General features: G+C 44.3%; 1 protein-coding gene across 1 annotated transcript in view; it reads left to right on the top strand.

Annotated features, from left to right (window-relative positions):
• The window catches only part of sos2 (son of sevenless homolog 2 (Drosophila)), a 29559-nt gene extending 13351 nt beyond the window's left edge, over positions 1-16208 (top strand). Inside the window, exons 6-23 of the mRNA XM_020097927.2 lie at positions 1507-1650; positions 2002-2112; positions 5506-5604; positions 6604-6731; positions 6820-7475; positions 7604-7685; positions 7822-7944; positions 9955-10067; positions 10266-10488; positions 10571-10690; positions 10778-10940; positions 11385-11502; positions 11621-11793; positions 11890-12006; positions 12106-12370; positions 12489-12524; positions 12639-12742; positions 12988-16208. Of these exons, the coding sequence (XP_019953486.1) occupies positions 1507-1650; positions 2002-2112; positions 5506-5604; positions 6604-6731; positions 6820-7475; positions 7604-7685; positions 7822-7944; positions 9955-10067; positions 10266-10488; positions 10571-10690; positions 10778-10940; positions 11385-11502; positions 11621-11793; positions 11890-12006; positions 12106-12370; positions 12489-12524; positions 12639-12742; positions 12988-13494 (3282 nt within the window). The 3' untranslated portion in view covers positions 13495-16208. The remainder of the gene's footprint in view (positions 1-1506; positions 1651-2001; positions 2113-5505; positions 5605-6603; positions 6732-6819; positions 7476-7603; positions 7686-7821; positions 7945-9954; positions 10068-10265; positions 10489-10570; positions 10691-10777; positions 10941-11384; positions 11503-11620; positions 11794-11889; positions 12007-12105; positions 12371-12488; positions 12525-12638; positions 12743-12987) is intronic.
• Positions 16209-16527: the final 319 nt, after the last annotated feature.

Below are 16527 nucleotides of genomic sequence, written 5' to 3'. Positions count from 1 at the left end.
ACAATCACCCTGAATGTAAAAGGTCCCTTCAAGCAGCCGATAATATCCATCCCTGACAAACAATTTTGTATCGTCTCCCGAGGCACTAACCACGCTCTCTGACACAGTGAACAGTAAATTGACATTCATATCTTTCTCCGAGGGTTAACCAAGGAAACAAATTACTGATATCCCCCGTGTCTAATTTAGCAATTAAGTCCTCGAAATTCCCTAGAACAGACTTTAAAAAGTTTGGGTACGAGCCGGGAGTTAAACAGTGGGTCTTTGGGTTGAGAAGAAGTGAATGGAAAGACGAGTTTAATGGGTCGCTGTGGCTTTGCATATTTTGGGTTGGGTAATTTGTGGCATCATTTGGGTGAGGAGGATAAACCTTTGTGAGGCCCCTTGGAACGCAGAACATGCAATTATGTTGAGACAGGAACAACATCTGCATCCCTCGCCAAAATAACCTCAATTATGTCTGTTGAAAGCAGCGTACTGTAATCTGAAATTACTTTGTGATGTCAAGACAGTATCACGGTCAAATAATGACAGCACTGAACTCCTATTCAGACTTCTGCAGTCAATAATCACTCTGTGCTATTTTAGGGCTCTCATCTGCTTGACTAATGATTTTCTTCAGGCAAACTGAGCCTGTTGTTGTTTAGAGTTTGGTCTCACCACGTACTTCTTTTTTTAGTGTTTATTTATCCAAGGGACGTTGACTGAGAATGGGGGCACTTAAAGCTACACCCTGCGACGCATTCATTGTGTAACACATTCACCATGTTTACATTCACTAAAGGAGCCTGATTGTTTTTGCATTTCCATGGTAATTAAAGACATTTTTTCTATTATCCATGCAGATTTCCTCAGACAAAATTCAAGTTAGTACTTTGCTAAATTGGCACCATAAAAACTATGCGGAATTAGCAATTAGAAGTTTCCGTTTGCAGTAAATTTTTATTATGTTGACACTTAAGAAAGCTTAAAAAATGGAACAATTGACAGGCAACTACTGGAGTGTTTATATACGAACTCAAACTAAGTACAACAAAATTACGAAAGTCGTCCTCAAACCAAACTGTGCCTGATTTACAAAGGAAATACACAAATACAAAAACATGACCTACTATAGGATAAAGTTTAGATACAAGCAGAAGAAGTATGAAGTAAAGTTCCTCAATAAAATATAAGTAAACATACATCAAGGTAAAGAAGGTGTATACAATAGCAGTAATATGATATATTGGAGAAAGTTAGACGCACAGGAAGTTGACATAAATGTCAGAAAGGCTCGAAGAATTTCCAAGTGCTTTTCTTTCCTGCATGATGTTTGTGTCAGTCACCGCTGCAGATCGAACATCTGGCTGATCACTACGATATCTAACCTCCAGTTGTTTTCAGAGCAGCAGCATGCACCTGTGTCCTTCACATCATACAGTGTCTTTTTCATCATCATAGCTAAAGTCGCCCCCCCCCCCCCCAACCAGGTTTAAGGATTCAGACTATCTTGTCTTGTTGCAGGATGTGGAGGTGATCTTCAGTAACATCCTGGACATCCACGAGCTGACGGTGAAGCTGCTTGGACTGATCGAAGACGCCGTGGAGATGACCGCTGACGGCAGTCCTCATCCGCTGGTGGGCAGCTGCTTTGAAGATCTAGCAGAGGTATGGAAGATAACCATAACAAAGCAGAAGTTGCTCCGTTAAAGTAAATTGTGATACATTACAAATGTCTGTAGAATTAAAGTGACTCTGCTCCTGAGCTTATTTACATCACATCACAATAACTAAGATACTTGAAGGTCAAACTGTAAAACCAGAGAGTTGATGAAGTTTAAGACTCGATGAAAGAAGTTTGTTACTGTTATTAGACAGGTCCTTGTACAATTATTTCTTTGACGAAGGATCTTCAATCTATTACTGCCTGAATCTGAGCATCAGCATCATCATCATGTAGGAATACTGTGTTATTGTGGGTGTCAGTATTAACTGTCAGTATTTTCTGTGTGTTTGTAGGAGCAGGCGTTCGACCCGTACGAGACCCTGTCTCAGGATATCCTCAACAAGGACTTCCACGAACATTTCAACAACCTGATGGCACGACCAACCGTTGGCCTCTACTTCCAGGTGAGATGTTTGATATGTCACTTGTAACCTTAAAGACTGGGATGATGCAGCCTTCTTTATTTCATCCCGCCATTATTGTTGTACAGGATTCGACACAACTAAAAACTCTCAAATTGAAAATTATCAGAACAACTGACTTCACTCCTGATCGATCATGGGCATCTGACTATTCTTGTAACAAATACAAAGTTCATATCAAGTCATTACACATTATATTGTATTGAACTTGCAATATTAAAGGTTAGAACTGGTTTAATTGAATTGCCATGCGTTGGGTTATATTCGTTGCATGTCCCACGCCGGTCTTTCCTGCCAGTTTCAAATGTAAACTCTCACATAAAGGAAAAATCCCCCCAAAAAAGTGGTTTGTTTTTAATACGACTGTACATGTAGGTCATTTACGTGTTTACACCAAGCAAACACTTTTTGAATTCCTGTTCCTGTTTCCTTTTGAAGTAAACCTGGATGCCTGGTGAAATTCCTCCCAACATCGTTTAGGGCATGTCATGACATATTCAGCGTCCTGTGTACAGTTTATTCTCTGCTGCCGCATTGTTTTATTTGGACATTCCTCACAAGAATAGCATTGAATTATGCTCGGTGGGGTGCAGTCTGGCAGCCTTTGAAGATGAAATATTTTCTGGTGTTTTCTCAGGCCAAACACAAGCGAGTCTGACTGTTCACATGAAGCAACATCACAGCTCGCGACAGGGTTTATAGGATGAGGCGATTTTCTACTTTTTGAAAAAGTCCCCGTTTTGTGTGGACAAGTGGACATTAAAAAGTTCTATTAATAAACCTACTGTAAATACTGTATCTTCCTCTGAGGGTTGTGTTGTGCTCAGTCAGTTCTGTACCTGAGGTTCAGGCCTCACTGTTTACACTCAAAGCACCAGTCTAACCCCAGTTAGATCAACACCACCAGCACTGTCCTCTAATTACCCACTGTTTATTTTCAACTCACTGTAAGCGAGTGGAGCACAGGCACAGGAGTTAAAAATACAACTCTATTTGTAAACCATATCGATAACATTGCAGTTTTTATTTTGAAGCAGCATGTTTTTGTATATGACACATTATAAACAGGTTTGGAACTGGATCGATTTATCACTTCTACATTTTTTCCCTCCTGTAAACAAAAGATAGCGATGTGACATGATCTTTATCAGCAGAGGAGGTTTTCACATTTTGTGACACGTCACTTAAATTTCTCAATGTAATCTGCACAATCTGACAAACAAAGCAGAACACACACCTCTGAACATTCATATCTGATCAACTCATCCACAGAAACTTCAGTCACAAGACGACAATAAGAGCCCCACTAATATCACTATGAGTTTCATTTCACAGAAGATATGTAAACATTTATATGGTTGTCTTTGTGTTTTCTATTGATTTAGATTTATTTATAAAAAGATTGTTATGATTTTTTTTTCGAAACGAGTTTAGCTCAGCTATTGTGTCACCAGTGTGTGTGTGTGAGCACAGCAGTGTGCGTGTGTGTCCCAGGGGTGGATGGTGTAATGGTGGTTCAGCCTCCCCTGTTAATCTGCCCACTCCCACCACACATCCACCTCACACTGCTTTCATCAAACTGCTCCTCCTCCGTTTCTGCTCCGTGGACTAATCTTATTTCAGAATCTCTCATTTTGTGTTCATCCCTGGCCGCCTGCATGTCCGTCCCCTCTTTTCCTCTTCTACCCCTCCAATGTCAACAATCACATGGAGACTTTAATCAACAGCGCGTGATGTAAATGCACATATTGCAGAGTTTGCTGTGATGGGGATTTGAACCCTTGACATTGGCATCATCGGCTCCTCTGCTTTACCATCAGCTTTTGCAATGTTCTTTATCTTTCCAGCTCCATCCCTCTTGACTCTCTCCCTCCCTCTCTGTCAGATAGATGTGTCTCTCGAGCACTCAGCCCCTGCACTCTGCAGCGTCTCGTATTGTGGGTAAATTACATCGCCTTTTAAAAATAGAACAGGCAGCCACACTGCAGGCCATTTTTCTCCTTGGGACGAGGAGGGAGGGAGGACGGGGGGGGTGGCCCGAGATGCATTTCACGTTGAAAATAAGCTCTGAATTAAGACGGCAAAAGCCCGGGACACGGGTCCAACCAGCCCCTTACCTCTGTGACATAAGAACGTGCTGTTCTCATGGTCGTTCTGTACCTTAGTCCTCGACACTGTGTGTTTATATTATTATAACAGTATTTGTGTTTTTACACTTTTTCCAATCACAATATCAACTTTATTTACAGTTTACCTGCTCAGATCAGATGTATTAGTCACCCTTCGCTATATCAGGGGGCACTCAAGATGCTTTCGCTTCGAGGAGCTATCACAGTGTATGGTTCAAACCCAGAGCTTTCTCGCTGTGAGTGCTTGACCACTGCACCACTGTGCTGCCCTGTATCAGGCTCATCCAACTTTAACTCGCACTAAAAGCCGAGATCACGATTATTATACATCTCTATACATTATCTTGCCCTAATGCACCTCTACGACCTGTAAACCTGCAGGATGCTGACATATCAATAACATGATCTAAACTCAGGTCATTGTTCCGTGGCCGTCCATCGGTGTGCGTCGGGCAGCCGATGGTTTCTTTTCCATGCACACAGACCCTCCCGCCCTGCTCCCCTCCCCCCCTCCCCACGCAGACAGTGTGGCCGCTGCTGTGGAGTCTGAGTACTCGCATATTGATTCTGAATCGTCTATCAGGGGAACAGGAGATTTAAATGGATACTATGACGGCCCCCCTCTCTGGTTACCCTGCAGCCGTACTCGGTCAGCCCGCTCCTCCCTCCCTCCCTCCATCCATCCCTCCCTCCCTACATCAATCATCACCCTGCAGCCTGATCTAATTCAGTCTGCTTCATAAACTGAAACATGCACCGTATGATTCTCCTTTTCTCCACAGCTGACTTCTTTTTGCCATCTGTGAATAGTTGTTGTATTTTTAGAGAGGAATACCCACTTTGTTTCTGCTCTGAATTCTTGTACACAGTGGTTTTATCACAATCTGGTACATATTGTGCTTGTCAGTTGTGATCACAGTTTGCTCACTGGCCTGACTGTGAATGTAACCAGATACAACTTTACAAAGGTTTGGTCTGGGGGGGAACAAAACCCAGACACCAGACACTCATCTAAACAACTTATTTGAAAGAGAAAATGAAAGTTGAAGTTTTAATTACATTCTGATTGTGTTTACATGAGAAGCCACAGAGTTTTTTGGAATTTAAAGAATCCACTTCTTTGGAAGTCAAAATTCCGTGTTGGATTTTTTGTCTGACAGGAAATGTGTGTGTGTCTGTGTGTGTGACTGTGTGCGTGTTTTTCTGATGCAGCACTAACAGGTCTGATGTGTGTTTATGTTCCCAGTCAGTTGCAGAAGGATTCAAAGAAGCAGTCCAGTACGTCCTTCCCCAGCTGATGATGGTCCCAGTATACCACTGTATGCACTACTTCGAACTATTACAGGTATGTCCCGACACACAGACAGTTCCAGTCAAGGATGAAATGTGTTGTCAGTTTTTTAAGGGAAATTATTTCATGTTTAGTTTTCTTTTTGCTGGTAACACATGTTGTGTTTTCTGAAATGAAAAATGGGTCCATACACTTACTGGAGTTTTTGTTTCACATATGAAGAACGCAGCAGGAGATTGTTGGCGTCAGACGCGTTCACAACAACAGGAAAAGCTCCAGAAAATGTCCGGCGCTACTGAGTCGGACATTTGCTTTCCCACATGCAGCCCCTCTGGAAAATGTCGGGGCTTCAGTGCATGTCTGAACGCAGCTTTATTGTACTAACATGTTTCGTGACGTCCCTGTGTCAAAAATGGTTTCGAGAAGCTTTGACCAACATTTCGCTAGAAAAAAAACTTGCAGGGGTTCACTTGTGATAAAATAAAGCATCTTTCTAAAGAGACCTTTAACACAGCAGACATTTTGACTGGGTAAAGCAGAGGTGTCACTCATGAATTATCTCAAAAATTCGTTCAGCTACAATACCAGTTACGCTTGCGCTGCCGTAGCCTGCCATGACATGTCAAAATATCTGCTGTGAAAAAAAATCTATATGCAGGTAAAATGTAATACTTCTGTCATGCTTTAAAATTAGGAGAGGGGGAGGGAGGGGGTTATGTTGGTGCCATATCTCTGTGTGTTGCAGTTCTTTCTTAGAGATACAAATATTAGCACGCTGTAAACAAACACCAACTCTTGGCTTGGCAGTGGGGTTTACAAAATTCTACAGCAGTTTTGAAGGTTATCGCATCTCAGCTACTTCACCTTATCTTCAATAAATGGGAAATGTAGATCATTCTAGGAATCAAATATTCCTTCATATCTATCGTAGTTCATAGGTAGGTCTCTAGATTAATTCATTTTGGTGTTAAAAGGTCTTAAATTCAACTTGTTTAAACCAGCAGAAACCCTGCATGTAGATTTATCTGATGTCTGTGTTTTCTTCTGCTGCAGCAACTTCAGGAGCGCAGTCAAGACCAAGATGACCGAGAATGTCTGAAGCAGGCGATCACGGCGCTGCTCAACCTTCAGTGTAGCGTGGAGCGCATCTATGCCAAGCACCAGCCTCGCCGTAAACCTGGGTACGTCGAAAACCTCAATAAGTTTATGAAGTCAGTCCCTGTTGCATCTGTGCAGGTGTTTCTGACGTCACTTTTCCCTCCCTCGCAGTGAACCCATGTACCGCCTGTACAGCAGACAGGTTCGTAGCAAACAACTCGCCATCAAACGCATGAACGAGATCCAGAAGAGCATTGACGGCTGGGAGGGAAAAGACATCGGCCAGTGCTGCAGCGAGTTCATCCAGGAGGGTCCGCTTTTACGAGCGGGCGCCAAGCACGAGAGGCACAACTTCCTGTTTGATGGCCTTATGATCAGTTGCAAGGCCAATCAGAGCTCCCGGCTCCCGGGGTCAGGCAGCGGAGCAGAGTACCGTCTGAAGGAGAAGTTTGTGCTTAGGAAGATCCGCATAGTGGATCGCGAGGACTCGTCAGAGCTGCGGCACACGTTTGAACTGATAGGCAGAGATGAAAACTGTGCCGTTTTCTGTGCAAGGACAGCAGAGGAGAAGGCAGCGTGGATGGCGGGGCTAGTGACTCTGCAGTACCGCTCCACTTTGGACCGCATGTTGGACACGGTGCTGCAGCACGAGGAACAGGCGCATCCTCTAAGACTGCCCTCCCCGGACGTTTACCGCTTTGCTGTGCAGGACTCTGAGGAGAATATAGTGTTTGAGGACAAAGTGCAGAGCAAAACAGGCATTCCCATCATTAAGGCCGGCACAGTGGGGAAGCTCATAGAGAGGCTCACCTACCACATGTATGCTGGTAAGCTGCTGCGCTGCATCTAGTCATAGAAAGAAATTTGATTAAGATTCTGCTGTCAGACTCAAAGGTTTGTTTTTCAAAGATACACAGATTGTTTGTGTTATCTAATCTTTTTCATCTGTTTGCAGATCCTAACTTTGTTCGCACGTTTCTCACCACGTACCGATCATTCTGCAAACCACAGGAGCTTCTGACCCTGCTGATAGACCGGTATGACCCCCTCACCAGTATCTCCACTGCAGTAGTTCTTTAATGTAGAACAGATTAATGCTCCTCGCCTGAACATTTATCAGCGATGTGTTATTGTCGCTGCCCTGACGTCTTGTCTGCTTGTTGTTTTACTCAGGATTGAGATCCCTGAGCCAGAACCCACTGAGGAGGACCGACAGGCTCTCTGGAACGGTGATCAGCCGATGGCGGCCGAGCTCCAGAGGTTCCGGAAGGAATACGTGCAGCCAGTCCAACTCAGGTACGGCAGCTGTAGAATGCTGTCTTTTACCATGTGTGACTCAAAAAAGATAAAAAATAGTACAATCAAGGGAAATAACAACAAGAGGAAATGATTCTCTAATCAAAAATCAAGGAGCATTGCATAAATTATGGGAAGCAAACTAAGGTTGTGAAAAGGTGAGCATTGATTTGAATCTAGGGGAGAACTTGTATACTAACTTGCATTGTATAGGAATAGTATATCAAGTCATAATTCTTAGTTAAGTACTTAAAAAAAAAATTGTGTCTGTGAAAAACTAAAATTAAGCATCACAGTTGACAAGTAACAACTAAAACACGCTCGGTAGAGCACAAGCCTCTGTCAAGACCAGCAGTACATTCAAGCTGCACACTCATAGCTTTCATTCCTGCAAATATGAAGTTTATTCTTCAAGATCCATGAATTATTCTCTTAAAAATCAGTGGGAAAAAAACCTATATCTTGCAGTGTTAAAAAATATATATCCTGGATCCGCTGCCTGAGCTGCGTAAAGGGTTCTTCCTTGACACAAACACATCTTTCCTATAGTTCATGTGTAATATGGGGAAAAAGTTACCACGGGAGAAAAGGTTTCAAAAAAGTTTTGAGACATGAGATGAGCTGATTTATTGCTTGAGAGGCCCTTATTTAAAATTTCAGATTAAACATTTATCATAATGTTCTGCATAAATGATGCCATTAGTCACTAATAGTTATAGAGCCTCGGATACTTTGAGATTTCTCTAAACTTGTAGAAAAATTGTTGAATTTTTCTTAAACTGCTTTCTTTCATTTCCTAACAAGGGCTTTAAAGATGCCACAAAGATTCCGTGCCTCTGTTGTTGTTTGGTTCTTTTACACTCTCCTGTTAAGGACTGAACGTTCTCACTCAGACACTGAATTACTTCAGTATTAGACTGTGTCCTTATAAGGAGCAAGAGAGTCAATGATAGTCTCTTAAGTCCCATTAAAAACTCTCAGTATCAGACTGTGGAGCTGCTTCAGTAAAGAGCAGCTGCAATAAACTTCAGTCACTGAAACACTGAAAACACAAAGATGGACTGGAGACAGTTGAGTCCTGTGGTCACACGTACTATACAGAACATCCTCTGAATAAACAGAGTAGTAAGCACAGGAACATTGAGTTAAAAGTATTTCATTAAGTGTATTTACATATTTTTAGTGTCTGCAACAAACATATATCAAAATCCAGTATGTGAGTGTAGATTTTGTGCTTAGGGGTGGTCTGTACTCATGTAAACACTATGATGTCGTGCAACCATTTATTTTAAAACCAGGATCCTCAGAGTAGGTGAAAATACCTCTTAAAGCAGGACTCCTGCCCTTTAAAGCACAACAAGCCGTGGCTGTTTCTATTTTTAAGTTTCCACTCTTTAAAAATGTTAACTGTACCAGGATGAGGAATACACACTGGCCACCAGCCCAAAAACTGTTCAGCTGAGTTTGACAAATGTCTCTGTCTCTAAAGTTGTGTTCCTGTCTCGCTCTTCTCAACCGATTTTACAAAAAAGAGAAATTAATTTCATGTTTCATGTTTTGTTCCTTAGAAAATCTGCATAAACAGGGTTCCCAGTTATTCTGGAAAAACCTAAACATTAAGAGAGTTATTTCCCAGTCATGGAAACAACCTGGATTTTTTTTAAAGTTTTATTCTAGCCCCATAAATAGACGATTTAATAATTGATAATCATTGATAATTTAGTTAGAAATTTAACTCGCCGTTGGTTAGAAGCTTTGCTAGTGGGATCTACGACCGATTGAAATTGTTATAGAGGTAGAAGGTAATTTGAAGTTCATACCTGGGACCTGCGTATAAGCTATTATAAGATATATATGATTAAAAAAAAAAAAAAAACTGTCAGTTCTATTTTCAGTGTGTTCCTTTGTGTCCGCACAGATTTTCGGGGGTTGAAAGCTGGTGAAATATGTATGAAAGGACAATACAGGACATTAAATCAATTAATACTGTAACACATCTTTGCCTCACAGGGTTCTCAACGTTTTCCGTCAGTGGGTCGAACATCATTTCTACGACTTTGAGAACGATCCGGAGCTGAGGAGTCGACTAGAGGAATACATCACCAGCAAAATTCAACTGAGAGGTGAGACCCAGACAAGAGGAGGCACCACTCCTCCTTTAAATTAAATCTGTATTAATTATATGATATTAAAATGATGAGGGGAAAGTCTTACCAACAGACACTGGCTACTGAGCACGAGTACGATCCTGCGCACATCTTGCTCACATTTCACTTTCTCTCTATTTATGACAAACAATGTGTTTCATGTTTCTCCTTCAGGCAAGTCGATGAGAAAGTGGGTGGAGTCCATCAATAAGATCATCAAGAGGAAGCTGCAGACACAGTCCAACGGCGTCAGTCACAACATCACCTTCGAGAGCCCGCCTCCTCCCATCGAGTGGCACATCTGCAGAGCGGGACAAGTGGACTCATTCGACCTCATGACCCTTCACCCCATAGAGATCGCCCGCCAGCTGACTCTGATCGAGTCCGAGCTCTACAGGTGAGTGGACGCAGCCTCAGAGGTTGGAGAACCAGGCAGATCCGATGATTGTTGAGAAATTAAAATCCTGCTTCGTCCTCAGAGCTGTCCGGCCGTCCGAGCTGGTCGGCAGCGTCTGGACCAAAGAGGACAAAGAGAAGAACTCGCCAAACTTGCTCCGCATGATCCGTCACACCACCAACCTCACACTGTGGTTCGAGAAGTGAGTCTGACCGTCCAGATATATCAATCACAAGAAGTCGTGGGCGGGGGAACCGTTCATCTGAATCTCTGCCCGTGTCGTTCTCAGGTGTATGGTGGAGACGATGAACCTGGAGGAGAGGGTGGCTGTGTTGTCACGGGTGACGGAGATCCTGCAGATTTTCCAGGAGCTCAACAACTTCAACGGTGTGCTGGAGGTGGTCAGTGCCATCAACTCTGTCCCCGTCTACAGGCTGGAACACACCTTTGAGGTGAGTGAGGCTGCGACGGCAAACCCCAACAGGTTGAACACTGTGTTTTCACCTTTCACACAATCAGAGAGTTAACTCATCTTTATCTTTTTTTCTTGTTGGAGCTTCAGCTTTAAGTTTCCTCCTGGCACAATAAAGTAAAACTTCCCTTTCCTGAAATGAGATACTTTGTGAGAACAGATATGAGTGCAAATATTCCAAACTGGATTATGATTCTTCCTGCTTTTGTTTCCCCGGTCAGCTGTTTTAAAATGCACAAGCCCCGAGGACAAAGACTTTGTCCATACGTTGCAGAGTCTGGCTGAGGAAATTCACTGGCTCAACACTTTTAGAGAGACCTCTGCTCTTTGTCACTTGGACGTGCGTTTTGGTTCTGTCAAGATTTCAGTCTGAAGCTGAACCTCGTTTATCAGACCTCTTCTCCCTCCTCTCCTCCTTCCACAGGCAATACCAGAGAGGAAAAAGAAAATTCTGGAAGAAGCTGTGGAACTGAGCCAAGACCATTTTAAGAAATACTTGGCTAAACTCAAGTCAATAAACCCACCCTGTGTGCCTTTCTTTGGTAAGTCATCTGCACTGTTACTATGGATACACTACAAGTCTCAAAATACACTGTATTTTGAGTCGCTTCAACCTGTACGGCTACATTTTCCTCTACAAGTTCTTCTCTTGATCCTCAGGTATCTATCTGACCAACATCCTGAAGACGGAGGAAGGCAACCCGGACTTCCTCAAACGCCACGGCAAAGAGCTGATCAACTTCAGCAAGAGGAGGAAAGTGGCTGAAATCACCGGAGAGATCCAGCAGTATCAGAACCAGCCATACTGTCTAAAGGTGGAGCACGACATCAAGGTGAGCGAACCTCACGTAACCGTCCCTCAGGTGTCGTTTGAACAGGTTTGACTCAGATCCTGAACTCATGACTTGTCTTTGTTTCCGCTCACAAAGAGGTTCTTTGAGAACCTGAACCCGATGGGCAACAGGAGTGAGAAGGAGTTTGCCGACTACCTGTTTAAAATGTCGATGGATATTGAGCCACGGAACTGCAGACAGGCTCCTCGATTTGTAAGTGTTCAGACAGTTGCAGCAATGTTTACTGCAATTACGTTTACGAATCTCGATCGAGTTCCAAACACACATTCATTGTGCCTTGTCCTCCTGCAGCCCAGGAAGACCTTTTACAATCTGAAGTCCCCGGGCATCCGGCCTGTGCGAACGTCTACCTCTGGCACCCTGAAGGGCCACCCCGTCCCCCTGGAGAGGGATCCCCCACATAAGATCACCTTCCGGAGCATCGCCGAGACCGAGCCGGAGACGCCGGTGTCGGCCTCTGTGCCCACCTCGCCGAACACGCCAACCCCTCCGCAGTCAGCTTGCTCTGACCTCATCTCAGTCTTCACGGATCACGACCTCAGCAGCTCGTACGGCGGTGAGTTCACCCGACGTCCTTCAGAAATCCCATCATCCCAGCCGCTGCTTCTGCTTTTGATTTTCACGAATGTAAAATGTGTGAAATTCAATCTTCATCTTTTTCTTCAATTTTACAGGAAGTAACTTCATAGTGTTTCCTCCGCCGCCTTCGAGTAAGTGTAGAGTTTGTTTTTGTCTTTTATTGAATATCTGTAGTTTGGAATCGTGCTTTTATTAATTCGTTACATGTTGAATTGTTGATCTGGTATCCGTGTCTTTTTTCCCAGAGTTCCAGTCTGTTTCTTGCGGCAGCCTCCACCAGCTCGGAGAGGAGCTGCTCAGGCCGCCACCTCTACCACCGCGAAGGAAAGATACGATGTCTGAAGCCAAAGTAGGGGCGCTGCATCATTTCCTAACATTATATCAATAACATCACCTCACTGTGACAGGATACAATAATTTAATACACAGAATGAAACCTTACACAGGTTGAATGAGTTTCCTGTGAAGAGGAACCTCATTCATCGATGCAACTACAACATCACATCTCCAGTGAGACGTGGATGGACGATGATGTTTGACAGTATGAGTGCATCCGAAGATCCTTTCTGATCGGTTTGTCTCTCTGTGTTTCAGCTGAGCCCCAGGTCCGACAGCCCTCCAGCGATTCCTCCGCGGCTGCCCCCTCCCAGGAACCAGCCTCGCCCGCCGGCCTACAATGGCCCTCCCATGGACGGCCCCCTCCCAAGCCCGCCGCCTCCACCGCCCCGCGACCCTCTGCCCGACACACCTCCTCCGGTGCCCCAGCGGCCCCCCGAGGACTTCATAAACTACCCCCCCTTGCAGCCTTCCCCCTTGCAGCCTTCCCCCGTGGGCCGATACCAATGGGAATTCAGCAGCTCCCCCATCTCTCCGAGCACCCCACCCAGCACGCCGTCGCCTCGCATTCCCAGGCGGAGCTGTCCTCTCAGCGCCAGCCAGAACAGCCTGTGCCCTCTACCTGTCTCCGTCACCGCTCCTCCTGTCCCACCTCGCCAGAACCTGCAACTCCCCAAACTCCCACCAAAGACATACAAAAGGGAGCTTCTGCAGCCGCCGCTACAAGGCCTCTCATTGGTGGAGAACACCGACAGCAGCCAGTGAGTCTGCTCCCATTTCTTTTTAAACGCCTAGAGGTGACGCTGACATGCAAACTTCAAACTGTCGCCTTCAGACTACGACACAGTGGACTCGAAAGCTACTGATCAGAAAGAATAACACTGCTCCACATACTGTTAACTCCACGCGCCCGCCCTCTGCATCGACCAGTCACTTCCCGCCGTGCCTCTCAGGGGATCAGTAGCTCCGCCTTCATCAGGAACCCTCTGTGCCAATGAGAAACCCACACCGGTGTGCCAGCTAATAAACAACAAGGAGTCGGGTGTTTGTGTCTGTCTCTTCTGTTCGGAGCGAGAATGTTCCTGATTTAAGAAAAAAAAAAAAAAAAAAAAAGTTCTCACCCTTCACTCGCCAAACTCACCCCCGCGTCTCACTCCTCCATCACCAGGGCAAGGTGAGTGTGGGGGGGGGGCGTGGACTCTGTAGCCTTAACTGTCATGCTTTGTTTCTTTGGGCATTGACATCACCCGGAGTCCCTGCTCCGATTTTTACGACCTCTGTCCTCCTCAACGATTAACCTTAGACGTAGCTCTTTCTCGGTGGGTGCGAGCAGCAGACATTTCCATTGACTTGTTTCCTACTAACTGAAAACAAACAGTTGCCAAAGTCTTATTTTATGCAGGGGGATAAGGGATTTTCTTCTTTTTTTTTTTCTTTTTTTTTTTAAACAAATGTGACATTGACAGAAACACAAACAGGAGGCGACACTGAATCCCCCACCTCGTATCTCAACTGTACACTGTGACTGTATCGACGCGAGTCAAACTGTCTGATTGTTTGTTTTTTGTCTGAAGACAGGCCGCTCCGCAGCCACAAAACGTTGCCTTTAAAAAAAAAAAAAATACAACAACACAGCGGTGACCTCTGGCCCCAGGCTCTGGTCCTCTCAGCCTCCAGGAGGGGGGGGGGAGAAACGAGAGCCAAGAACACTCCATTTGCACATCAAGCTTGGGCAAAGTCAGCAGGTTTTCTTCGACCAGAAAGGAAAATTTCAAATCCCTCTGCGGTGTGCGACAGAGGGAGGTCTGCCACGATATCACACAGCACGACGCAGGACGAAGACATGAGGAAGAGAGGGAGAAGGTTTTCCTCTCTGCGTCTCAGCTGATGTCTGACCCGGTCCCCCTCGCTGACGTGCGCCGCTGTCCGACACTGTGCTCCTCTCCGACAGCCCTCACCACCGACTTTTCTTCATTGGTATTCAAACTCAGCACTGGAAGCACGCAACCTCCCACCAAAGCTGAGTCAGCTCCCCCCAGTGGCTGCACCAAATACCCCCCCTCGCCCCCCCCCAAAAAACATAAATAAATATTTTTTTTAAAAACCCCATGAAAAAGAGGAACCTTTTAACCCTTCTTCTTCTTGATCTCTCCCTCTTTTCCTTTTTTCTGCTTGAAACATTTTTGTTTCACTTTGAAAAGACTGAAATAATCCATGCATCACGCTCAGATGTGCCTTTTATTTTGTTTTCTACTTTACAGAAATAAGCAAACGGTGTCTAAAATGCTAAAAAAAATAAAGTTGCCTATGTAATGTTTAGAACAAAGCTATACACTATGAAATTGTACATGTTTGTGGATACTGTGTATATGTAACATGTATACACTAACTAAATAATTTGTATAAAATGACCTTTTTTTTTTTCTCTTCCCTGTTGTATCGTATCCTCATCCGCATCTGTTCAGTCAAAAATATTTGCCTAATAATCCAATGCTGCTACAGTCGGATAAAAAAAAATTAAAAAACAAAACGAGAAAAAAAACAGGTCACTGTCACTAACTTACTTACAGACAATCTCCAGTTGAAACACTGGGAGTATTAACTGAGGAAAGCCATTTTTTCTTGCCTGCCCCTTAGATGTTTTAAAGCAATGAAAAAGAAAATACAGTTCAATATGCCAAGCACTTACTTAGACGTGTGCTTCACTTTGTACATCCTACTAATTGCCTTTTCTCCTTTTCAAAGACTTTTTAATGCTAACGCTCATTAAACGGAGGTTGGACTTGTATTAAAGCTGCAGCTGAATATGTAAGAAAAAAAAAAAAGACGTGTATTCAGCTGCGAGTGTTTGATCGTAGTGAAGAATTGGATGTTTTGTTTTGTTTTTGTTTTCTGAGAAACACACTTTGTGCACTTTAGGCTGTACTGTTGACGAGCCACGGTTGTTATAGGTCGTGTTTGTAAATGCGGTGGTCCTATGCAGCTGTTCAACTCACTTTCTACGCGGATCAGGGCAGAAAAGTCCACCGTCTCTGTTCGATCCCCCCCTCCCCCCCTCCTCCACGTTTGTGAAAAGACGCCGAAACACCCGAGCGTGTCTGATGACCACACGCTGGATCTCAGCAGATTTTATAAAAATACAAACAAAAGAAAAAATCACTCGTGCCCTTTTCCCCTCTCCCTCATCGAGAGGGGACAGAGGAGCTTTGAAGTCACGTGACTTCACTGTCTCGCTCGTGTTCTGTCCATTTCCCACGTCAGTATTGTTTGGGTTGATTTAGCCAAGTTTTTCTTTTCCCCCCCTCTTTATTATTTTCACCCCCCCCCCCCCAACAGATGACCAGATTGGTTTTCCTCCGGTGGCACGGTAACAGCTTGATCCAGCAGTCGGTTTATTTGATGGTATGTGGCCTTTTAACTGCTTTGTATTAATGGTCTTGATGAGATTAATAAATCACCCAGTCTTATTTTGTACTGAACCACTCTTCTCTCTTGGTTTTTTTTTTTTTCCTGACGCTGTAAACACACTGTTCCTCTGCTGCTCATTGAAACGAGTGACGGGTTTAACACTTAGTTCCTTCGTCGTGTAGAAGATTTATCTTGTTCACTCAAAGAGTGTTTTTAAACGACAGTGGTTAGCTTAGCATAGACACTGGAAACTGCACAGTCCAAGTGTTAGTCCTTGAAATGTGATCTCTTCAAAGTGAAGCCGAAGTGTCTCGACCGCCCCCTGGTGGCTGGCTCTTGTATAGGTACTGTACTTCACCTGGTCCGTGTTAACAGACAGGATATGGACTA

Source organism: Paralichthys olivaceus, chromosome 12, assembly GCF_024713975.1.
Source record: "Paralichthys olivaceus isolate ysfri-2021 chromosome 12, ASM2471397v2, whole genome shotgun sequence".
Taxonomy (NCBI): domain Eukaryota; kingdom Metazoa; phylum Chordata; class Actinopteri; order Pleuronectiformes; family Paralichthyidae; genus Paralichthys; species Paralichthys olivaceus.
Note: the sequence above shows the minus strand (reverse complement) of the source record. Positions and strands in the feature narration are given on the sequence as shown.